The sequence below is a fragment of the Melanostigma gelatinosum genome (genome assembly GCF_949748355.1).
Source record: "Melanostigma gelatinosum genome assembly, chromosome: 13".
NCBI lineage: Eukaryota > Metazoa > Chordata > Actinopteri > Perciformes > Zoarcidae > Melanostigma > Melanostigma gelatinosum.
This window is the reverse complement of record NC_136646.1, coordinates 18453836-18480127: the sequence shown is the minus strand read 5'-3', so window position 1 is coordinate 18480127 and position 26292 is coordinate 18453836. Positions and strand designations below refer to the sequence as shown.

At 45.7% G+C, this 26292-nt stretch overlaps 2 protein-coding genes across 2 annotated transcripts; both read right to left on the bottom strand.

Moving 5' to 3' along the window:
• Nucleotides 1–599: 599 nt before the first annotated feature.
• On the bottom strand, nucleotides 600–10426 carry cacng1b (calcium channel, voltage-dependent, gamma subunit 1b; the record flags this gene model as incomplete). Its single annotated transcript, XM_079281532.1, has 4 exons — nucleotides 600–832; nucleotides 1191–1328; nucleotides 2456–2530; nucleotides 10186–10426. 4 exons carry the CDS (start codon nucleotides 10424–10426, stop codon nucleotides 600–602), a joined length of 687 nt encoding a protein of 228 aa, XP_079137658.1.
• Nucleotides 10427–16933: 6507 nt separating this feature from the next.
• On the bottom strand, nucleotides 16934–26160 carry LOC306787523 (voltage-dependent calcium channel gamma-4 subunit-like; the record flags this gene model as incomplete). Its single annotated transcript, XM_079282686.1, has 4 exons — nucleotides 16934–17457; nucleotides 17810–17950; nucleotides 18768–18851; nucleotides 25938–26160. 4 exons carry the CDS (start codon nucleotides 26158–26160, stop codon nucleotides 16934–16936), a joined length of 972 nt encoding a protein of 323 aa, XP_079138812.1.
• Nucleotides 26161–26292: the final 132 nt, after the last annotated feature.

Sequence of the window (26292 nt, the reverse complement as noted above, 5' to 3'; positions counted from 1 at the left end):
TTGGGGGAGCGGCTTTGGAGGGAGGCCTGCAGGGACGGGTCGTCAGTGTTGCTGACTTGACGACTTTCTCGACAGATTTTGCATCTTTTGGATCGAGTGGCGCTACTTTCATTGGAAAAGAGTTGGCAACACTTGGACTATGTTTTAAATCTGGCCTACTCTTACCACTCTTTCTTCAATGTTGTCTTTAAGCTTCAAACAGGAGCTCTTTGATGACAGTCACAGTTCAGTTACGTTTGGCGTGCGGTGTGTTCAGGTGCTTGTGGAAAGCTCCAATATCCTAAACTTAAGACACAACATTGCAATTAAAAGAGATGTTGTCACAAAACCAAACCCCCAAAACAATTAAAAACCACGCATGGACTTTATACAAAAAATGATACGGTGAGTTTAGTAAATTCTTGTTGTAAAAAAGGTGCTAATGAAAAGGTGCTAGTCATTCTAAAATGAATGGACATGGAAGGTTGGAAAAACCTTTGAATGCTTTGGGAAATGGCTTGCAGTAGAGATAAATACGTGGGATAGAATATGCGATAAAAGGGCGAAAAGATGCGAAACCACTTGCATTTCTGTCACTCTAAGCAGGGAATCCCCTGTGGCTACTCCAAGGTGTCAGGCTCCGCGTCCATGCAGGTCTCCCAGGGGTTACGTGGCATGTGCGGCATGGAGATGAGGAGCAGGGCGACTCCACTGAGGATGAGCAGGGTGAAGGAGGCGCAGGCGCAGGTGAAGGACCAGGAGTAGTAGTATTCAATCCAGATGGTCTCATCGCTGTCAATCATGCGCTTGACGGACTGGCGCATGACTTCGACAGAAATGATGATGCAAAGGCCTGCGTGCCAAAACAGAGACAGAAGTGAGTTGTTGTTAAAAGCAGATGCTTCACTCGCATTCATGGCAATATAATCAAGTGCTGTTACAGTTCCACATTTACACGGTAAGATTGACGGTTTTATTTTGACTTTGTAACAATAAATGCGATGCTAGATGGGACTTGACACCAATCAGGGTTACTCTAACAGAGCTACATCTCTGTCGACTCTTTTTAATTAGCTGCATAAGTATTCATCACAAAAGAAGAAGGTGATGACACTGACACACCTCATCTCAAGTCGAGCTGTAACAAAAGAGACAAGAGTACCAGACAGAGCCCCGGTCTGTGATTCACATTATCTGCCACACTGTCTGACCTGCGAAGGCGAAAAACATCCCAGCAGGCCGGAGCAGGTAGTCCCGTCCCTTCCCGAAGGAGAAGACGACACAGACGGTGCCCAGGATCATGAAGAACAGGCTGAAGATGGCGATGGCTGCTGCTGAGATATTGTACTCTGCAAGGAGAGATGCAGAAAAGAGGAAAGGAGCAGGAAAGAGACAGTGAAGGGAAGCAAGGAGGGAGAGAGAAGACAATGAGGAGGCAAGAGTGATGGGAAGAGAGACGGCAAAGTAGCGATACAAAATTGAGAGTGTGGGTAATGGAGCAGAAAGGAGGTTGCAGTCTGGTTTACAGAATAATGGTTTCAATGTTGCACTCGGCCGAGTTATGACACAGATAATTAGCCTTTAAATTAGCCTCACTTTAAAAACAACAGTCATTTATACGAACTGGCAATATTTCCGTTTGCATGACAGACAAAATGTTATTGTTTATTGTTGAATGTTATGCACCTTCCGCCACGACAAATTCCTTACAGGTGAAAACCTGCTTGGCAATAAACGGTTCTGATTCTGATTCTGATTCTGATAAGATGCTGCCGGCTTTTAACAAGATGATAAGAGCATCTCTCTCTTCCTCCTGTCTGTTTCCTGATGAAGATAATCTGGTCTTTTCTTCTCTCCATCACTCCAGCTGTGATATAAATACTCCTTGGAGCATCCTATTCCATCTCAGCACCCCAACTGTGGAGTATCACCAACTGAAAATCACACTTATGTCTCTCCTGTGTGAGTCTGTTTGATGTCTGTGTGTGTGTGTGTGTGTGTGTGTGTGTGTGTCAAAGTCTCTTCATGCTGGGGATCAGCACAATACCATTTGTTTAACAATACCTTCAAAAAACGATTGTTTCCAGTCATTTTTTAAAATTATTTTTCTAGAAATGGCCATCCCCACAAAGCTGCATTTATAATAATTCAGCCGGTGTTTTTGTTTTTTTACTCAGATAATGATCATATGTGAAATAAATTTGACTGAAATGACAAGATTATTGTTTTGGCTGGAGCAGACTGACTGAAATATTCAATATATATCATGGAAAGATTTGAGGACTAACACTTAGAAAAAAGTGATTGCTGACTAAATTAGTTCTGAGACTAAATCTAAGATAGCTGTTGTTTTTAAATGTTTGAAGAGGTTACTTGTGTTGTGGTTGGCTGTACACCTTTCTTACAGACAGTTGGGTCTGAAAAGAAAAGGATCTGTTGTAACTTGTCGTCTTGGCGGCAGTGAGGAGGCACCCACCTTTCTGGGTCTTGACTTCAAAAACTTCTGCTTCTTCCCCCGAGGTAAAGTGTTTGAAGTAGGAACAGTTTTTAGCTGCAGGGTGAGATGGGGAGGGAGAGAAAAGGGTAAGAGAGGGGGCTCAGGTTGTGTTCGTAGCCCTGTGTGCTTGCAATGCCAATCGACATAGCCTAAATGTTAAATCTCTCCATGGGTCCCATGAGAAAGCTATCAGACATACATTAAAGAAACACGCAGGAGCGAAAAACAGAAGAACATTGTTATTCATTTGAGCCTGGAAGTCTGTCGTTATTCATGCCAAAAGATCTTCATCGACCTTATGTTTTATAAGTTTAAAAACTGAAAGAATTGAAAACGTTGCTTTTTTTCAACCACTTATAACCTCACACATGTTATGCTGCGTTCACACCGGTCGCGTTGATTTTTTGACGCACTGCAAAAAAGCGTCCAACGCACTGCAAAAAAGCGTCCAACGCGCCGCCGGTCGTGTTCACACCGGTCGCCGCAAAATCTCGTAGCGCCGGAGAGGGGGCGTGGTTTATCGTCCTGGAAGCCTCGATCTGGCCGCCATTGTTTTCCGCCGTCAACCATGACAGGAATAAGGACAATTGCTGCTTTGTACGTGTTGTGGAAGTCCCTCAAACATCGGAATGCCAAACGCCGTCATGTCTGGTTCATAATATTGTTCAGAGGAGCTCCGTGGATTGTATCGAGCTGTATTCACTGTGTCTAGCAAGCCACCGGTCGCTGTTTACTACAGCTGTAGGAACACAAAATAAACTGATTTGGCTGTGATTCAACGGCAATAAACCGACAAAAAGGGACTCCGAAATAACTACGTAATGATGCCGATTTGTACTTGTCTTCTCCGACAAAAAGGGACTCCGAAATAACTACGTAATGATACCGATTTGTAGGTTACTGGTCTTCTCAATGGAGCTCTGATGGATCGGTGCTAGGCTATGCTAACATCGTAGCAGCTCCACCAGCACTCAATAACGTCACGTAGACGTAAATACGGCAGCGTCTATTTATTGTTTGTACCGTATGGTTTACACACACACATGCATACACATAGTTTGGTCCGGTCTCTATTGATATGAGGTATCGTAGCGCTCTGGGTGAACACAGACGGCGACAGGATTTATTTCCTGATTCAACAACGGCAGGAAGCCAGTGACGACAGGGGGAGCAACTCAACGCTGATAGGCTATCGCGCCACAGCGTCACGCGATTATGTCGCTGAAGTTGAAAAATTTCAACTCGCGCGTTGGCGATTTTGCGGCGTCCAACGCCTCCACCGCGTCCACCGCACTGCAATAACGCGTCCAACGTGCAGCGCCATCGCAACATCGCGGCGCGCCAGTCTCATCGCGTCTGTGCATAGACTTTGTATGTAATCTCGACGCGCGTCAAAAAATCAACGCGACCGGTGTGAACGCACCATTATGCTGCGTTCACACCGGTCGCGTTGATTTTTTGACGCACTGCAAAAAAGCGTCCAACGCACTGCAAAAAAGCGTCCAACGCGCCGCCGGTCGTGTTCACACCGGTCGCCGCAAAATCTCGTAGCGCCGGAGAGGGGGCGTGGTTTATCGTCCTGGAAGCCTCGATCTGGCCGCCATTGTTTTCCGCCGTCAACCATGACAGGAATAAGGACAATTGCTGCTTTGTACGTGTTGTGGAAGTCCCTCAAACGTCGGAATGCCAAACGCCGTCATGTCTGGTTCATAATATTGTTCAGAGGAGCTCCGTGGAGTGTATCGAGCTGTATTCACTGTGTCTAGCAAGCCACCGGTCGCTGTTTACTACAGCTGTAGGAACACAAAATAAACTGATTTGGCTGTGATTCAACGGCAATAAACCGACAAAAAGGGACTCCGAAATAACTACGTAATGATGCCGATTTGTACTTGTCTTCTCCGACAAAAAGGGACTCCGAAATAACTACGTAATGATACCGATTTGTAGGTTACTGGTCTTCTCAATGGAGCTCTGATGGATCGGTGCTAGGCTATGCTAACATCGTAGCAGCTCCACCAGCACTCAATAACGTCACGTAGACGTAAATACGGCAGCGTCTATTTATTGTTTGTACCGTATGGTTTACACACACACATGCATACACATAGTTTGGTCCGGTCTCTATTGATATGAGGTATCGTAGAGCTCTGGGTGAACACAGACGGTGACAGGATTTATTTCCTGATTCAACAACGGCAGGAAGCCAGTGACGACAGGGGGAGCAACTCAACGCTGATAGGCTATCGCGCCACAGCGTCACGCGATTATGTCGCTGAAGTTGAAAAATTTCAACTCGCGCGTTGGCGATTTTGCGGCGTCCAACGCGTCCACCGCGTCCACCGCACTGCAATAACGCGTCCAACGCGCCGCGGGATCGCAAAATCGAGGCGCGCCAGTCTCATCGCGTCTGTGCATAGACTTTGTATGTAATCTCGACGCGCGTCAAAAAATCAACGCGACCGGTGTGAACGCAGCATTAGACTTCAGAAAGTTATTTGGAATTAGTTTCGTGGGCCGAATTTTCATCCAGTTCTCCTCCAGTTTATGGACATTTCACCGGGGTCGATGCACGCAAACCAGGGCCTCTTTGGTTGCACTTTGCTATGCCAGAGAAGGAGATACAGAGTGTGTTATGTGCACAACTGTTGCACTTCCTCTTTGCCTCTGTTTGATCCGGTCGACACCGCCCACAAAATCCCTGCAGTGTTCTTGTGTGACCTGCTGTTATCCTAAAGTAAAGCCTCTTAAACTCAAATCCGTACATACAGCCTCATACAGAAAAAAAAACCAATCCCTGGGTGCAGTCATTGCCCGCACGTCCATCTCTCTATTTGCTGTCTCCGAGGGCAGCTGGGCTGAGCGGGACGGGTGGAGAGGAGGTAAAGGCCAAGTGAGAGTCCCGTCTTTCCTCCGCCCCACGATTCTCGCTGAGATTAAAGCCATAAAGCAGACAGGTGCTCTCTCTCTGTCCACACAGACACGGACAATGTGTGTGTCGGTGTCTGTATGTGTGTGCATATGCTAGGGGTGTGTGAGTACGTGTGTGTGTGTGTGTGTGTGTGTGTGTGTACCAGGCAACAGAGGAGCTGTTTGTTAAACAGGATGAGTAAGAATCACTAAAGAGGTAACCTAGCAACAGGCTGCTGCAGGTCTTGGCTGGCCCTATCTGCTTACAAAGGCATATCAAGAGGAGTGTGTGCATGCATGTGTGTGTGCATGCATGTGTGTGTGTGTGTGCAGGGGGATGGACTGGCTGACGGTGGGGCGAATCGGAGGCGGGGTCACAGAGCAGCTTGGATCTGCAAATATATAATTTTCATTAGTCTTCACTCATTAGCTGCCTTTACCTCTGGGACTAAACGAATCTAAGCCAGTATGTGTTTGGGTGTAGCTGTGAGATTTACTACAGTTTCTATGAAGATTAATATCTGCTCGCCGCACAAAGACAAGACACAAAGACCTTTTGGCGTTTACAAAGGAAGCTCGAAAAGCCTGAGAATAAGAGCAGAGAATCTAAATGCCGTGATAGTGTCCTGTCGATCACGAGGTAGCCACGCCCTAAAGCATAACCCCCTTCATGGTCTATTTTTTACGAACACAAACTTTGTTGCCAAGTTCCGTCCTAATGACACATTATGCTGGAGGAGAACACGTGCAACTACACTAACATTTTGTACTAAAAGTTTAAAAAAAACACAGCCCACAAAAGGTTAAAAACAAATCTGGCTTGTAACTTTGCGATGGTGGACATTCGCTGATGAGGAGAACATCTGAGTGCGTATCATTGACCTTGCAGTCGGGCTAATTGGGAGATTTAGTTCCAGTGGGGGAGAGTGATTAGAGCGAGGTACCGCCTGTCATTTTAGCTTTGCCTCTTTCCACTACCAACCTCCTCTCAGCTTCTCCTTTACCACCATCCTCTTCCACCCGTCATTAAACCTGTCCCTCTCTTACACCTCAACTTCGTCTGGTAATTCTCCTCTCAGTTCAGTTTTCTCGTGGTTGTCCTTTTACAGTCGGTTTCCAGTATTTCCATGTTTTTACCTGCAATGTTACTTCACATTTGGTCCAGAAAAATAGCCTCTATATCATTTGCAGGAGTGTTAGAGAAGATGTGTTTTTTTTTAGGCGATGCGGAATGACCGACTAATTCTGGGTCAATGTGAATGTGGTGGTATTTGAATGTCTTTTCCACTGAGGTCTGATAACTGGGACACGGCAGCAGAGGAGCGTCCTCGCAACCTTTTATTGTGAAATTTAAAACAGTAACGTTAGTCCTTCGCCATCATAGCCACCACAAACTGCATCCGAGCATCTCAGTCTGTAGTTGATGTTGTATCTGAATATGTTGTTCCCTTTATATACCTCACATTTACATAACGGGGAGTGATTCATTGAAATATTGAACCTTACGCTTGTTTTCTGACCGCCAAAATCACCGCCACACCTCCGCAGTTTTGGCTCCGCACCCAAAGCTGGAAGACTAGTGAGGAAAATGACTGGGTGTCTAGAAAGGGAACATGGTGGCTCAAGGTGACATCTGGGCTTTTGAGAGTTTGTATGTAGGGCACCGGCACTGTGTCACCGAAAGAAGCAGAGGACGTTTTATTTGAAGGTAAAAGTGCTCCGGTTGTAATCTCTTCCCAACTGCAGGACTGGAAGCTCTAAAACATCCATGATAACAAACTCCTCACCTTCTTCTCTGCACACACACGTGTAGGAACACACACACATACGTGTAGGAACACACACATGCCCATAGAAGCACAATTTAAGCTCTTAATTTGCCCCCCAAGCAGCATAATGCGATCCATGAAGGTTTTGTTTGCATCCTTTGTGGGAAACTCATTTCAAAAGTCTTTTGGGTTCACCGCTTTGCTGATGTTGTTACGCAACCCCGTCACAAAAGCAGTGTAATTGTGCCGATATGAACAATTGTTTGGACGACGAACTCCCCCTCTGTTTTGGGAAAATGCAAATGTGTGTAATTGAGTCAAATCAACGCTGCTTGCTTGGGTATACTGTTCATCGAGGGTGTTTTCTGTTATGGTGCACTCTTGATCAACTCAGCTTGTTTTTTTGAACATTGCACTTTGCTTATGTGCTAAACACTTCACCGACGACGCACATTAAATTGAGAAGCAGATAAAGTAACGCCGGTGTGGTGCTGTTAGCCACTCAATTCGACTCTAAAGTGGCCATGGTACAGTCTCTTTGACTCCAGTATCCTATAAAATGCCAGTAAGAGTAGAAGTTGAGTGTATTTTCTACCACTACTTGTTGCTAATTGAGCCAAAAATCATCTTTCTATTTGTAGGCTGAATACTGGAATATAAAATCGATGGAAATAGTCAAACTGACTCCATGTTGTAGACCTCGCCATCATGTCGCGTTAACTCTGCTGCTAGAGGTTGGCTGCCAGTCCTAATAGCGCTCTGTCAAGGAGGAAGCAAATGGCTGCAGCCAGAGAGTGGTTTCATTTCTCTGTGGTCCTCTCTGCTGTCAAACCACAGCCACCGGATTGACCAACTGGGTGCTCGTAGAAGAAACCTGCAGACGCCTTTTCTTGGCCACGATAAAACATCAAATCAACTTCGCCTGGTGAAGAACTCACGAAACTCATTTTCTAAAGCACCAATCAGCATCTCACCCAATGTCATCCTGACGTAAAGACAGCACAGAGGACGAGGATCCACACTCACAGATACATTTTCTGGCGACACTGACAGGTGTTGTACAAAATTGTTGTACAAAATCATACATTGAACTCTCAGACACTGACAGGTGGCAGCACACTGGGGGCCGAAGTTCTTTCGCTGCTGGAAGCAAGACAGGTGAGCCGCCAACAAGTTTATTCTGCCAGACGGCTCCTCTCTCCCTCGTCATTATTGTCCTTTCCAGATCGTATCGAGTACCGCAAGGGAAGCAAGTTGTGATTCTTCACAGATATTCTGACACAGTTTTACTGCTGCTGTCAGGCTGTGGGGGGGGGGGGGGGGGGGGGTTATTACTGGATCGTTTATTATATTTGAGTTGTGAGTCTGTCAGCTGCAATATACCTGGAGACTTGTCCAATAGGGGAAAAGATAGAAGGTGTTCTGGAGGCCCCCTGTGAGTCACATTTTCATAACCGGCAGCTGTCACAACTCTTGTCTGTCAGCTTCTCCGCCCTCCCTTCAACATCTTAGCACAGTATCACCTCCGCCTCCTCCTGTGGATACTATGAAAGTGCTCTCTTTTTCCCATCAATACAGGCATCCCAGCCTCTATCCACCTACACACACTCCTGTTTTCTTCCCCAGTCCCCTTCATCTCCCCCGAGTCTCCCAGGTGTACTTTAACTCGTGAGCTGGAGTGGGAAGCCACACTTCATTAGGGCTTGTGCTGATCCTGAGGCGCTGGAGCCAGAGGCTCAGTCAATGATAGAGTCAGAGGGAAATCTCTGTGTTAGGCTGCAAGGCACGCACACACACAGCCAGAGGCCAGCGCGATGCTGCTTATCCCCGGGCCGGATCTGTTCAAATAGGACTTGTGATTGAAGCTACAAGGCTATTTTTGAGAAGCAGACGTTTGAATACGAGAGAGAATGTTATTTTTTTGTTGCTTTTTTTGGAATCACTTAGAAGAAGGGAAATAACTTCCAAAATGGACTTGCTTGAAGACCAAGCAGCCTCTCCCACTTGGTGCATTTAAACATGCCAAACCAAGGTTTATCTGTGGAATCAGAAAACACTGCTTTAATTAGGCTGATTCCCTAAAAACCGCTCCGTGGACAGTCGCGATTTCCTCAAAGCCAACCTCTGATCTGCTCTGATGTGTTGAGCCAGACTGAACAAGAGATGTAGTAACTTAAATAGCATCTATACATTCTAGTATTTATAGAGCCGGAGGGTATGGTGTACAATTACATAACACAGGCAAAATGGATTGTATTTCTCATCCACCAGCCCACAGAGAAGAGACTCATGTTTTTGCCGCGTTAACTGTGAAGTACAGCAGCGATGCTCCTCCATTACGCACTTGACTTCGAGCTGTCCGCCTGCGCTTAGTTGGTCTTCTCTTCAGAGACTTTCTCTGTGGAAGATAATGATGGTTTCAGTGAGAAGCCGGTGATAGAACTGTTACACGTGGGTGGAAGATAGGCTGACCGAAATGGCTCTTATATGTACGGACACTCGACTCCAACACTTTACCGGTCCCGCTCTAAATCCACCACGGCTGTTGTGAAAATGACACGAGGGTTTAATGTCCCAAGATTTATGGAAGAATAAATTGGATCAAACACTGTACGAAAGCTAGCAGACAGACCACCATATTCAGCTGTTAAGTCCATTTGTTCTGTTGTTTTTGTCTGCTTTGACCTGCGTGCTTACACACGTACATAAAGCAGAACTAAAAGCATCGACATGTCTTCACCGGTTCCAATCCAAGATCCAACAATGTACTTTTTTTTTGTCATTCCTTGAGCTTCTAAATATGGCAGAAGAAAACTACTCACAGGGTGTGAACGTACAGGAGTAGTTCAAGCCAAGAGAGCTGTTAGTCAGCAACCACACTACAAATTCACTTTGACGACAAATATAAGTGTCGGAATAGATTATAACTTGTTTGTCACCTTGACGTGAACCTCAAGCACAACAACACACACATCTTCAAACAGCAGGTTTACATTCATTCACCAACAGTCAGAACAAAAGGCTCCTCACCTCCAGGTAAGCTGATGGGGCCGCAGCCTTTGCCCTGAGGGTCCGCCTCGACGATGAAGATGCTCTTCTTGCAGAGCCTCCACAGGCCGAAGTGGGCCGCCTCGCAGGTGGCGTTGAGCTTCTCCACCCGGGGGCTGAGCACGGCCCAGTGGTCGGTCACCACCGCCGCCAGCATCGACGCCATGCCCACCACGATCACCACAGATGTGATCTTGACCCTGGTCGCCTGCTCCTCAAACATGTTGCCGCTGTGATGTGTGCGCGAAGCTGTGGACGCGTGTGAGGGCACGTGTTTGAAATGCCGGTGTGTGTGTGTGTGTGTTTATAGATGAAGTGTGTGTGATCGTAAAGACTGTGTAGGACAGTCAAGGTTGTCTTGTTTGTCTTCAGATCCTTGACGTCGGATGTTGACTCCAGAGGTTCCCCCGTCTCGTCTGCAGCTTCACAACACTTGAGACGTCCTCTCCTCTCTCCTGCTCTCCCGTCCACAGCTCTTTCTTTCTGTTTCCCTGCCACGCGCCTTGTGGTTGGTAAAAAGGGGCCAGATAACAGTGCCCTAGTTTCTACTTCTCTCCTCGCTTCCTCTCCCTCCCAAGTTGCCTTCGGTGAGCTGAGGCCATTTCAGGCTGTTTACACCTGTTACACCTTTTACGGGTCAAGCTCAGACGCTTTCATTCAAAGTTCAGGCACGGCCTGTCGATTGTGAGCGTGCCAGTTGTGCACTTCTAACTGCAGCGTCTCCTGAAAACATCCGGCTTCAAGTTTTGACAATTCAATATTCGATCGTCCTTCCAAATACTGATGTTATCAATCGATCATTTATCTGAAATAATCTCCGGTTCTCCTTTTCTTATTCAGCTCAATCGTCTCAGTCGCTGTGTGCCAGGGGGACTCCTGGGTGGGGGGGGGGGGGGGGGGGGGGGGGGGGTCGTCCTTTATTAGTTGTCATCTGAATGAGCTGATCTACTTCCTCAGCCAATCAGCAGTTAAGGTGGGAGACAAGGGTCCCACCCGGTGCCGGCAGCTGATCTAGATTGCTGGTCTAGAAAGACAGAAAAGGGCTTCGACGCAGGACGTTCAGTTTATAACGTTTAAATGTGCTCTTCAGCAAAGCAGAGAGAGCGATCAAGTTTTTTAGAACTTTTAATATCCTTGTTTATTGATTGGCCTTCTGAATGTTCCTGAATACATATTGACTTGGATTTGTCAACACATCACTCCCAACTAGTCAAATGCAGACGCTTGGTCAATGGTCCTAAGCTTCAAACGATGACGTTCTACGTTCCCCTCTAGCGTCGGTTTTGGACGTGTCAGTTTTCCGAGTCTTTTCAAAATAATCTTCACAGCAAGTTAAGTTCAGGTTGAAGGAAAGAGCATGGCTGATATTCATTTGACTGACTCAGGTCACTATAAATGAGTCACGTGACTGACGTTCACTTTGAGTTTGGCACAAAAAACTAACAGCGGCCTCCTGAACAAAACTCCTGAGCTTGTTTGACCCGTCCACTCTCCTCCGCTCTCGTCTGTCCCGTGTGGCCCGTCTCCCTATTTATCCTACGTCAGTCGCTCTGACTGTTTAATAATGATGCAGGTGGGTGAACAGGTGAGTTAATTGAACGAAGTCATGGGGCACTGGGAAGAACGTCAAGTTGATTTGGAGCCAGCAACATTTTTTGTCTGGTCATATTGTGTGCTGGACATGAATGTTTGATACCATGTTTTCCTTTTTGTGAATTTGATTTGAACTAAATATATTATTGATCAGACACTAAAAAAATGCACAGTGCACAGTTTGAGGATGGAAAGAAACAATCAACCTTTTCCCTGTGAAATACTTGAGTAAGTGAGCATGCTTTTTATAAACCGCTGTGCCCCACTTTAGACGGGATTCTGGCCCCAGTTTTAACACACTAAACGAGAAGACGCCTAAAGCAAGAGCAAGAGGTAAAAAAGACTGTCAAGAGAATCGTGTGCGTGTGTGTGTGTGTGTGTGTGTAAGAGTGTAAAACAGAAACAGAGAGAGTCTGGATTGTTTATTCAATTTCGCGGCCAATTTTACAAAATATGTGTCTGTGTGTGTAAAAACGAGAGCGCTGGAGAGAAACACCACAGCGTGTCTGACGCCGCACACTTTTTTAGAAAGTGAATGTAATGTGAGACGAAAGTGCTTTTTGTAAACACCTTCAGTTGTTAACTGAACCGGGAAATTCATCATCAAAGAGAAATCATCTCACTTGCTATAGCTTTCATGAAAAACAACAACACAGTGTTAGTTGAGACAGACAGTTGTGTTCATTATCATGTTCCACCTGGAAGCATTTCCAGCAAAACTGCCTTTTCTCCCGGAGGAGGCTGTGAGAGCCACCGCTTGTCTCGAAGTGTCTAATAATAGTGTTTTTCTGGGTGACCCTCTGACCTGCTTCATTTGCTCACGGCCCCCCCCCCCCTCACTGCTGCGGAGTCTCCAAGCAACGGCGAGCGGCGTGGACGGCTGTCATCAACGATTCAAACGCGTCTCATACTGGAGCAGTGATGAGAAACACTGAAAACAAGACAGCGGCTTCTGGCAAGAGTGTCTGACAACATTACCAGAAATATCACCAGGCAAGCTTTTCAGTGATGTTAGAGCAGAAACATAGAGGATCACTTCTGCTGAAATCAGGACAAACACATCTAAAATCAGCTGTGATTAACTTCAAATACGGCTGCCTGCTTTACTGTCTCGTTTTTTTTTTATTCCAGGATGAGAAACAACCTTAACTGGTGGCTAATTTTACCCACAACAGAATAGATTGCACAGAGGGACCTGACTATATATTCATTTGCTAATGACAAGGCAACATTACTCAAGCTAAATTAGATTGCCCCCGAGGCCATTTCTGTGAGGGTCATGTTCAAATACCTCCCTGAAACAGAGGGATCAGTTAAACATATACACGACGCCGTCCTCGCTCATTTGACCTTTTCCGGCCAAAAAGCTGCGGCCATCGATCAACATGAAGCAGAGGTTAGGCGATGACAGTGAAGTGAGAGTTAATGAGCACAGATTGAAGGAACATTAAATTAGGTGGAGATTACAAGGAGCTGATGTAGCGGTTCAACTGCAGCATCAGATTTCACTGTCAAAAGATGATTTCCCCAGCTAGATAACACAGCAACCAACATTGAAACCTCACCAGCATAATTACACATTTCACACAGGGTAATGCCGTTTCCATTTTTCTTATATGAGTCACAGCATGCCTTGACTTTAAATAGAGTGTGCTCTGTATCCAGTTATATATGAAGAAGTGCTTTTGAGCGATGAAACCACAATATGTAGGTAATATTCAGCTGTTTCTTGCAGGTTCTTAGTTGTATTTGGCCAAATAGAAACCTACGAAAACGCATGAGTGAATGGTGAAGAAGCCTTCAGTCTGTCTTGAGAGGTAAAACCATTTTGAACAGGCAAAAGGGATGAACAGTCCTATTTCTCTGCCCACTACCATCTGCATATTTCTATATTCACACACACACACTGAGAAAACACGGGTTCAGTCTGCGAACTGATTGGATCAGCATGGGCAATAAATAAATGGCTTCATTTGGTCAGGTGCCATCTCTTTGAGCGACAGTGACGGCTTATTAACACTTTGATCTAAAAGGGGCTGCCAGCAGCAGGGCGCTAACGGATTTATTTCTTTGCCACAACAACACAGAGACTCTGAGGCTGAAGAGGCTAATAGCTCAGTCTGAGATGACGGCGATTCAAGTCCTCCGCAGCAGAACTGAAGAGGCATTCAGCACTCAGAGGTCAGCCACAGCAATCTGAATGAAACGCTGCAATCAAAGGTTTTCAATGGAAATCGATCTCCTCTGAGGTGAATGCCATCTGTATCTGTGTTCTGTTCTACGCCCTGACTGAAATATCTTAACAACTATTAGATGGATTAAAAATACATGTTCTACAGACATTCAATGTTTCCAGAGGATGAACCATTGTGACATTGTGCATGTTAATACGCTAAACTAAGATGGATTAACATGATAAGCATTAAACCCGCCAAACATCAACATGTTACAGCTCAGCGTCTGGCGTGGCTGTAGTCGCAACAATAAATCACCACGACAGCACAACACAATAACCCTGATGTAGTTTATTTGTCTATGTACAGTATGTTTTGGGTTGTAACTAAAAAAAACTGAAAGTGAGAGCGACAATCTAACTGAGATGAAATAAAAGATTGTTTTGATTGTTACAATAAAAGCAGGAAATACAGGAAATTACAAAATAAAACAAAGGCATTCTCAAATCCAATATAAAATATGAATACTTTTACAGTGGTGATGTTTTGTCTTGAAACAGCATGAAAAAGGGAATTACTTTTGGATACACTGGGACAAGTGCCGAGGTTTCTTTTCCTGGGATTCTTTTTGGTGTACAAGTCAGCTTATATTAGTAAATGTTAATCGCTAATTTCTTGAAGGAAATATTGAGAATGTACTTATTTCACAACAATAGTAAGCCATGAATCAAAAGAAGCACACAAAGTAAAGTACAGCAGTGCCTACACATGGCATGGAAAATATAGCTTTGTCTCCTACACATGTTTACTTTACTTCACCTCACAGAACAGTCAATAGATTAACCTTAAGCAGTGTGTGTTTACCTGAATATCTTCAATGACCAATGACAGAATGCATCAAGGCGTTATTATTGAGACATTGTTCAGTAAAATGCTTTGAATCCTCTGTTGCACATTCAATGCTATTTTTGTATTTTTTATTGTACTTTTATATACAACTTTACAGCTTTACATTACAAACAAACACGTTTGGATTTTCTTTTACTCGTACTATGAAAGTGTTAGACCGACACTTCGACCGGATCACACTGGTGGCTTTCTTTTACATGAGCTAAGCCGGTTACGTGAAGTGGTTTCTCCAACGGGATATCGAACACACTAAATACAATCAAACACGACTCTGTGGTTGAGTGAGCTCGCTTGCCAAACCAGAACCAACTGAATAGCCCTAAGACTGAAAAAACACACAAACACACACACACACCAGCTGGTTCTTGGAGCAAGCTCAAGCAAACACACAGCATATAAATAAATACAGTCATGGCCTTTTCTTTTCTCAAATCATTTTCAAACAGGTTTATCTTTATCACTGGTCCATTTCCCAGCACTGCCATCAAGTAAGGGGAGGACCTCAAAAGTGTCCAACCTGCAAGAACAACACAGTATTTCCTGAGAGAACTAAACACACACACACACACACACACATCGGGTTATTGGAGCCAAATCCCAGAGCAAATCGCAGACAGCTCCTTCTGCCTCTGTCTGGGTCCTCTGTTCAACATGAGGGAGGAAAGACAGCCAGATGGACTCAAAGGCAACGTGACAGACAGACAAACACTCTTCGCCTGCCTGGCTCTGATCCTTATCCATTGAACACTATGGATGCTTTCTTTTCAGAGCAAAAGGAAGTCCTGACCTGTGCCGTGTTAACAGTTCTGAGGTGCTCCGCCGACAAAACAGACTTTTTTTTTCCGACTGACAAATGTCAAGAGAAGAATAAGGAAGAGACGGCGAGGGAGACAAAACATTCCGTACTGTTTGGAGGATTAGACGGTCGACTTGTGCAAACCGCTCAAATACGAAACATTCACGACATTACAACTCAGCAAGTCAGCCATTTGTGAAGACAGTGACTCCCAAACCACACTCTTTATAAATGGAGTTTGTTGAAAAGGCCATACATTACTCTACAGGACACAAGAACAGTGTTGAGAGAGAGAGAGCGAGAGAGAGAGAGAGAGAGAGAGCGAGAGAGAGCGAGAGAGAGAGAGAGAGAGACAGAGCGAGAGAGAGCGAGAGCGAGAGAGAGAGCGCGAGAGAGAGAGAGCGAGAGCGAGAGAGCGAGCGCGAGAGAGAGAGAGAGAGAGAGAGTGAGAGAGCGCGAGAGAGAGAGAGAGAGAGACAGAGCGAGAGAGAGCGAGAGAGCGAGAGAGAGAGCGCGAGAGAGAGAGAGCGAGAGAGCGAGAGAGAGCGAGCGCGAGAGAGAGAGAGAGAGAGCGAGAGAGAGAGAGAGAGCGAGAGAGAGCGAGAGAGAGAGAGCGAGAGAGAGAGAGAGAGAGAGCGAGAGAGAGAGCGCGAGAGAGAGAGAGCGAGAGAGCGAGAGAGAGCGAGCGCGAGAGAGAGAGAGAGAGAGCGAGAGAGAGCGAGAGAGAGAGAGAGAGCGAGAGAGAGCGAGAGAGAGAGAGCGAGAGAGAGAGAGAGACCCTCTTTCAAACCTTTGATTCGAGTATAAGGCAAGACCAGACTGGTTATGAGGACACGAAATAAACTCTGGAGAAGGATCCACAAGTTATATACAAACATACAAATGGAACACTTTCAAGTTGAAGAGTACATTTCATTTAGCACCTTGTTGAATAATTTACATCTCAACATGTCCCACCCTCAATGTTTCGTGACCTTTACACAAACAAGGGTTCGATTCAGCTACAGCACAGACAATGAAACTCTATTCTGCTTCGATGATCTCTCAAAGCAGATGAATGGTTCTCAGGTTACGTTAATTGTCTCATCGTCCGTCCTGCCGAGTGTCCTCTCTTCTCCTTTCAGGTCCTTTAAAAAACAGGACAGTCTCTCCAAAAAACTGCCTCTAAGATGGCAGGCTATCACCAGCACCCGGGCTCCAACAGATCAGCCCATTGATCTCTCATCATCTCATGTTCCTCCGATTCCAGGTGAACCTCTCACACTGGCGTGGTCCTGCGATTCACCCCGTCCTTTAAATCATTGGAGAAACAGTTATGGACCTGGAGGAACTCTACAGCCGCTTCGTGTTCGGGGCTGTACGCATTCTCCGTCACAATGTCCCTCGCCAGGGCGTACATGGACAGCTGGTCCAGGGCCCCGCTAGACGACGGCCCCCCCTTCAGACCGGCCACCGGCGAGTTCTCCCGCGACGCCTCCGTCGAGTGGGAGCTGGCTTGCGATGTCCGCCGGCGGTACCGGAAGCTGGGTATCCTGGAGTACGGGGACGAGGAAGAGAGGGAACGGATGAACTCGCGCCGCGCCTTCCAGCGAACCTCCTTGTTCTTCTCAATGTAGATGTTGATGGCGAGGACAGCAACCGCTTCGGCCACGATGAAGGAGAGGGCGCCAAAGTAGAATGACCAGCCGTAGGAGTAAGTGTACTTCCTGTCGTCGTGTTTGTCACTGGGGTCCCCTGCATTGCTGGAGATGTAGACGATGATGCCAATTATGTTGCTCAGACCTGAGAAACAGAAACAACAAATGGAAACAGGGAGATGAAAATAGTGTGGACAAAAGTGAAAATGTTACGACCAATCATCGATGACTTTACCACCAACAATGATAGAGCTCCCATCACCGCCGGGACCCTTAACAACATGTCTCCTCATCACTCGTGTGTGATGAATGGAGATCCTGACCTTTATCAGTGGGGAATGACGTTGATCTGCATGATTGCGTTGCCTTTGACGGAGTACGTTATGTGATTACAGGTGCCACGTCAAGCTGCCTTTCTTCATTATGAAAGCTGCAGCTCTTCAATGATTATGCTCGTCACTGCGAGCGCGGCAGACAAGTGTAATCCTCCAGCTCACCTGCAGCTACGAAGAGAATGCCGGCGCTGAGGAGGACGTTGTTGGTCTTGCTGTAGACTCGGCCCGCCCCGACACACAGCCCACCAAGCATCAACAGGACGGTGCTGAGGATGGGGAACACGCTGGAGGCACGGACTATACCTGCAGGGACGGAGGAGGACGGACGTGACATGATTAATATCTGGGTTAAATGGGTTTAACACTGTTCATTCAACAATATTTCATAAGAGACTAAAGAGACAGTTTAATAAAAGATGAATAGGAATGAATGAATCCATCACCCAATGGATCAAATTGTGAAGAAATGTATAGACATCAAAATGCAACTATTAATAGATCGACAGGAAAATAAATTGCAGAAGTTGAGAATTTCTTTACAGTTTTTAAAAAGAAACGTCTCTTTTAAATGATTTGAATTTTCATTTTGTGGAGTCTATCATCTACCCAGCCCCACCTCCTCCTTCGGAGAACTCCTTCATCATTTAACTTGGGACAAAGCTTTGCTAATCGGCTGCAGGATGCAGCAACAGCTCTCACTGACCATCACCTCAAAGTCATTTAGAAAAATAATAATAATAATATGAAATGGTATCGTAATTTTTTTAAAGAAAATAATAATGAGCTTTTTTGTTTCAGCTCCATATCTATTGTGGGGCTAATTGATTAGCAAGAAAGGAACATTTAATTAAAGCATGGCAGTCAACTTAAAACTGTAACTGCTTTAAAACCATTTGCAAGAAAAGTCAGACATCCCAACAGACAATAGAAAATAGATATCGTGGGTTTTGGTCTGATACAGCAGCCCTGAACACGTTCAAAGCCTGTCTTACTCAACGCCTTCGCTCTGCATTTTATCAATCTCCGTATAAAAGACTGTTCTCGGAACCAAAAAAAAGATGCCCTTAAAAGTAAAGGAAGGATAAAGGCGAGACAAAGAGGACGAGCGGGGAGCACTTACGCAGCAGGTACTCAGAGCTGTCTGTGTCGTAGTCGTTGTCATCAGGGAAATGGTTGATTCTGTAACAGCTGCCCTGATTGATGCCTGCAAGACAGAAAGGAGAAAGTCTTCAAGTTAATGATGAATTCCAGTCCCCAAGGTGCTCTAACAGTCTGATGTGGTGTGTGATGTTTAGGAGGACTGTTCAGATAACAAATAGGATACAGGAGTGGATCTCCTTTTGAGGCAAGCTGAAGTTAAACCGGATTTATTTGATGCTTAGGGGTTTGACTTTTGAACTCCAGTTGGTTTTCGGTTGGTTAAAGGATGAGTGGGGACCAGAGTCAGAGCCACAGATGGGCAGGTCGTTCCTGAGCCTCAGGGGGGGGGGGGGGGGGGGGTCCGGGTTGCAAAAGCTCTGTACCTTCTGGTTATCTTTCATGTCTCACCCGTGCTGCTTCTCGAGAGAGAAGAGACACCGGGAGCAGCAGGACGTGGGAAGGGAAACAGATTACTTTAACTTAACTTTGTCTTCTGTTCAGGCAACTGTCTGCATGAATACCACAGTCAGGCAAGTGCTGTTCATACGGTTAATATGACAACTTAGACAGAGTAAAGACATTGTTTGCTCTTTGTGTTTTTGATAAGCACTGTGTTCTAAAACCACTGTACAGACTCTTCTTTACAGCTTTTGTTGAACAGAACGAACTGGATCCATGAATGTAGCACAGGAATGAAACACATCCTCTTGGATAGACTCATTCACCTCTCCACGGTTTTCCCCCTGTTCAGTTTTTAAAAGGTACACCGGTGGTCAGACGTGGATTGCTGTTTATAGCTCAATGCACAGATGTTGAAGGAGGAAAGCCGCCGTGAGGAGGGGTCTACGTGTTTCAGGGATCAGTGTTTGTTGTTACACCGGTGGTGGGATTAAGATTGCGGTGCCCAGAGGGATTTGATGGCTGGTGGCGCGTGTCCAAATCCAGCTCAGGTGAATGGATGAGTGGCGGGAGGAACAAGAAGCCAATTTGAACCGTTCGAACAAATCCTGTACGAACAAAATGCCGTGTGGTGGAAGCTCTTCGTGCCGAGGTGAGCTAGAACGGGAGAATGGAGAGGGAGAAGCATGTTGCTGTAATTGTGCAGGATTACAAACACCTTGTCGAGAGAGAGAGAGGGAGAGAGAGGGAGAGAGAGAGAGAGAGAGAGAGAGAGAGAGAGAGAGAGAGAGAGAGAGAGAGAGAGAGAGAGAGAGGGAGAGAGAGGGAGAGAGAGAGGGAGAGCGAGAGAGAGAGGGGTTGGGGGGGGTTCGGTTAATGGATATGCTCAGTGCAGTGGTGGTAATGCTGGGAGCTCTTTGGGCTGTGAATGACCTCACCACTTCAGTTATTCTGCAAACTGCACCCACAGAATGAAATGTGGGCTTAACTTGCATGTCTTAACGGCAGCATATCTATGTTTTCGTGTCCTTATCTTTGCCTTCGTCTGCGTCCCAGAGTAGGGAATAGCAAGTGACCATTCACTACGGTTGCTATGCCTTTGCTATGTAACTTTTTAAGCAACAAGACTTTGATTTCAAAATAAAAGTGGAAAAAAAGCAGGCTTCCCTCCTTAAATGACAACTGTCTCTGGCAGATTCATCAGCTGTAGCTAGCCTGCTGATTCAGCTGATGTTAACTGCATGAGCTCATCTAAAACGGCATCTCCCTGCATGCTTACTGTTTTCGCCGGCTGACTCGTATTGAAATAATTTGCACTTAACGGCTATTTATGATATCGAGCTAACAGACTGAGGTTAAAGCTGCATGTAGGAACGTCAATAAAGAAGCAGCATTGCTCTTGTATTGCCGTGTAGAGCTCATAGAATTATAAGTGGGAGAAGGAAAAATGTAAGATTTGTTTTCATTTTGATAACCCTGTTTGGCTGCATTAACTTACCATTTTCAAAGTGGATGCACTATAGTAATAAACGAGCCATATTTTATGCCTTTATAGTCAGCCAGACAAAACGCAGCAGCCTTCCATTAACTAGGTCTTCTGCTTAATAAGGGACATCAAATGAATTAGTGCCAAATCAGTCGGTGGAAATGGAGCACAAGTTTCTGTGTCTAGTGGCTGATGGGGGGGAAAAAAAAAGAAAAGCTGTGGTATTTTAAGCAGCGATGTGAGACTTTGTGCCTTGTGGAAAAAACAACACATCTTAGCTCTGGTGGGTAGATCAAGAACTGTGAAGATATTAAAAACACAGACACCTTGGCTGTTCTGTTAATTGCTGTGTAAACACCAAATCACTTTCACTGTGAACACAGAAAGCTATTCATTTTGACTGCTCCGAGTCCACACCCCAGCCAGTCTGACGCCTCTGTCTTGTCTCCTGCGCGTGTGTGTGTGTGTGTGTGTGTGTGTGTGATGGAGAATGGAAGACATAGAATACAATACTTCAACTGATTGGTAATCTGATTATCAGCAGAGGCCTCGAGGCGAGTGATTTATGAGCGACAGTTATCAGCTCAATGTACCTTTTGGAATTGTGTGTGTGTGTGTGTGTGTGTGTGTGTGTGTGTGTTCAGGCTGTAAGCTGGACGCTTCATGAAATGAAATAAAGTCTGAGTACTGACGAGCTGGGAGGGAAGGCGGAGGGAGGAAGCGGAAATGAAACAACAGAAGTGCAGGGAGCAGAGGAATGATGGGGATGAATTAAAGATAGGAGGCCACATTAAAGAGGGACTCAGTCAGAGCCGGGAATCAACGGGACCACCAGAGCGATAAAGGGGCACAAAATGCGTTTCAAGATGTTGTGCAGTAAAGGTCGGACGACATTTGTGCCATGCAAAGGCTGTGAAACTGAAAGGACAAGTCGAGACCAAGGTTTTACACACACACACACACACACACACACACACACACACACACACACACACACCCACGGTCCTCTGATTTACACCAAAAGTGCTTTTCCAGAAATTTGTGATTGTGTTGTAACAAATTGAGAATCAATCTTACACAGTCAACACATTACATGGGAAATAATGGGTTCCCTGGGCCGGACTGGAGTTAAAAAGCCCCAGGCGGAGCATTTCCTCCTCTTCAGCATGGCAACTCGTGAGCCTTTAATAAGACCATTTACATAAACAATCTCCGAGGATGCTTCTGACGCCATCATTGTGTTTTGATACCCACCAAATAAGAGACGTACATACGAACACACTGTACTGGGAGCCGCTGGCAACAGGATGATGTACGTCTTCATTATTTTTGAATTAACGCTGCTCAGCCAATAAGGGAGCTGCCTCAGCGGAATACACCGGCAGCATTGTGTGATGGAGTCCAACACTTGACTCTGGCGTCTCCGGTGCAGTGTATCAGGACAACGAGCTCCATGTGGCACACATGGGCCCCCACTTTCCAGTGTTCACACTTCAGTAGCTCTGCAAAGAGATCGACGGATAAGCCGATAAAAAGTGACTTGAATATTGTCTTTCACTTGAACTTATAGTGATACACTTTCGGTAACGCTGCACAACTTGTGCTTTGTTCTTCTGCTCAGAGTGTAAAAACTGACGAGGGAAAGCGCTCTGAGGTTTACAGCAGGTGGTATTTTTTTAAAGCTGTACACGGATGAGAGCACTGCTACTAGGGCTTGATATCAAATGCATGCACGAGTCACAAAGTCTTAGTGACACATGCATTTATTACTTTGGGACCAGGGAATGCCAGGATGGAGTAATAAAGCAAAGTGTAATGAAACAAAACCCTCCAGAATTTCAGCCCAAGTTGGACCAGACAGTGAATTAAACTGTCAGCAGGCAGCAATTTCTTCACACGCAGCTCTGCTCGTGTCACAGCCGTGGACTTTTGCTTGTGTTTCCTTCTCCTGCCATGTCCTCCGTTGGTCTCGTGTGGTTACTGTCATGCCATCTACCTGGATCTGTGTCCAGCTATCAGCTCATCACCTCTCCAGTATTTCAATCCCGGCACCGTGAGGCAAACCGGTACCCGCAGAAAGAGGACGACTTGAAAAGGGAAAGTCTACACTGGAAAACAGCGCTTAGAACAGAGGCAAACAAAGCAAAAACACAAGGAACATATGGCTCGAAATCTCACTTAACAGACAAAGGAGAGCAGATAGACTGACTACGCCATGAAGAGAGAGCGATAACGAGGGGCAGGTGAAAACAATCAGGGCGGGGCAGACGTTTACAAAGGCGGGAAACGCACGAGGGCAGATTCTGTGGAAGTTTTTTTTATGTTGAATCAACAAGAGCCTCGCTACTTCTAGACAATTAGAAGCACAGTTAAATGAAAGACTTGTGATACCTCTGGGCAGATGGAGAAGAGCCGTTTCCTTCTGCTTCCTGTCTTTATGCTAAGCTAAGTGGCAGCTGGTAGGAGCTTTATATTTAGAGCGGCATCGACCTTCTAAGAAAGCGAATTAGTGTGTTTCCCAAAATGTGAAACTTTTCCTTTTGCTGAAATCTATCAACATAGCTGCATTTGACACAAACAAACTTAATTGAAGAGAAATTAAAAGGCATCAAAAATAAAAAAAGGGGACAAGAAGGTTTGAGGGTATTGAGAGGTTTCATTAAAAAGAATAGAATGAAGGGAAAGGAGGTCAGTCTAAACCGAGATGAGACGAGAGAGTGCACCCCGAGCAGAGGAGAGGGGGACGGAGTGACGAGCTGGAAGTTGAGGCCTGCTGGCTAATTAGTGCCCCCGCTTGGCTTCTCAGCTGTAATTACAGGCTTGTGGAGGATAGTGGGAACAACAAAGTGCCCCCCCCCTCTCCACAACGCCTAAACAAAACCCTCTCAAACGCACACTTCTACTGTCTCATGCCTCACCACTCACACCAACACACCAAGCTGTTTCCTGTAAACATGTATACCTGCTAATTGGATTATTTCCTCATCCTCAGAATTGGTTTTATTTACTCGAGTCACGCATAAGGAACGCATTGTCATGCAAATCAGGCGCACTCAGTGCCGGCCTCACAGCATTTACGTGGGCAAACAAACAGAGCAGAAAAACAGCTGTTTAGAATTGCATAAATGAGGGTAGCGCTGACCTCATGGCAAAGTAGCCTCATGCAATATATTCCCGCCTGCTCCTTAAATGTCATGCGGGCCCTCGGGAGAGGAGGTGACACCTGTTGAGCAGGACGACTACCCACTACAACACGTTCATTAGAGGAGAGCGGCTGCTGTGTGTGTGTGTGTGTGTGTGTGTGTGTGTGTGTGTGTGTGTGTGTGTGTGATACAGCAACGTGCTGTTGCAGAGAGAAAGACATGTTGTCGCGATCTGTTCAGACAAACGTGGTGATGATTTCCCCATAGCTGCTACACACAGAGCCGTCCCCATCAATAACCCAGTGTGTTTGTCATTATGACTGGAGGGGTGTGTGTGTGTGTGTGTGTGGAAGGGGGGGGGGGGGTTTCTCCACTATACTTACGAGTCTCCATGACAACAGAGCCACCGTCCAGCAGTGGAGAGACTGACGTGATAGGCTGACCTTTGATTGTGCAAATTATGAATTCAAAAATAAGTCTGAACCTCATTAACATCTGCTCAGTCTCTAGTGTCATTAATCCACTGTCATTATTTACTTCAAAGCCCTGATGGGAAATCAGGCCTCACATAGTCGTTGGCTGGCATTTGAAATGTATTTTCATTTATTGGGGTCTTACTCAGAGGATATATATATATATATATATATATATATATATATATATATATATATATATATATATATATATATATATATATATATATATATATATATATATTACACTGCAATCTGTCCACATCAAAGACAGGCGCCCAGCTAAGTATGACTCTCAGTAAATTGCAAGTGTCATAACACACCGGGATGTGCTTCACATGAGTCTAAAGCGTCCATCTTCACCACAGGACAAGCAGAAACAGTTGAATCATTGATGGCTGCTCCCTGTGGGCTCTGGTGACATTAAGCCTTAAAAAAAGGGAATGAAGACGAGCTAATCCACAGAATCAACGGCAAATATTGAAAGGCATAGCAGCTCCGCTGGAGCACAATGTGCTGTGTTTCGGGTGGACACCTCCTCCTGAATGTAAATACATGTATCTGTATCTCTAAAGTGTCTGCCTGGAGATATGGCCAAATGCCTATTCTGTGGATAACTAAAGATAAAATCATGTTTTTAGAGTTGCACATGACAGGCACTTTGGCATGCACAATCTATATAAAACAAAATAGGTTTGGGGCTGTATTGTAGGCTGTAATACATCATATCAACAATGTATTTGAAGGTTTGCTACATTTCGTCGGTTTTGCTGTATTTTCAAAACATCTCTAAACCAAGATCTGTATTTATTTCGCTCGAATTTATTGGAGAAATCTGTGCGTCATGCCATGAAGACATCCAGTCGCATCGACTAACTCCTTGATAGCTGAGGCGAGAAGTCAAGGGGTGGCCGGCAGGAATTGGTCAATGGACGAGTGTCTGTCTGCCTCTGGAGTCAGTAAGACGTCACTGTCAGCGCACCTTTAAACACCAAATGTGTAAAATGGTTCAAAAGCACATTCCAAAATATGAAATCGGGGATGTTTACGATCAAGTTCTCGCACAGTTTTTTCTTTTCTATTTGCTTGGACGTGACGTGAACTCTGAGTCATCGATTTTTAAATCACAGGGCATGTTTCCATAGCAATTTCAGGGATGTTGCCAAGCAACAGCATCGGATACAACGACATGAATGAAAGTAGACGAACAGCGCGCACATTTCCTGGCAGCGACCTTCATTAATGTGAATGCGCTCAGACGCGCCGGGTTGGCAACGCATCGCAGACTGTAACAGAGTCGTATTGTGTGGGTCAATGCTCGAACAATGCGATGTGACAGTTGGCAGAGAGCTGGAGTTGAGCGTTTATCTTTGTTTATCGGCTACTTCATTGGTGTTCAAATCCACAAGTGTGCGTATCGACTCTTTCTCGATCTGACCTATAACCTCTGAGAGTTGTTCCAAATGGATGATTATTTTCTTGTCCGATTGAGACATTTGGTGCGCGTAAAGGGAGTGCGTCCTTTTGTGCGCACTGAGAAATAAAGAGAAAAGTCAAACTATTTGTATGAAAAGAACAACGAACCTTGCAGTCTATGTTAAATTGCCATGCAGAGCCACGGCGTGAGAGTCGATTTGGAGCAGGCTTACCTTCAATACAGCAGATTCTCCACAGCCCAGAGTGGGTGAGATCGCCCTTCTTGGTTTTGGGCTGTGACTGGGTCTCGTCTGTGGTGGTATTGGTGGTGTTGCAGATGTACGCCCGAGAATACAGCCAGTAGTCCGTGCCGATGGCGATGGTCATCAGGCTGAAGGCAGCAAAAGCCCCCACGGTGGCCAGCAGCGTTTGAACCCCGCGGTCACACCAACCCATGGCGCTTCATGCTCGGCCACACTCTCACCGGTCCAACATGCGCTCACCGGAGCGCGTCAGGGCGCGGATGCTTTGGTCATACTTTTAGGTTTTGGGCGCGCCCACTCTCTCCGCTCCTCGGCTGAAAGAAAA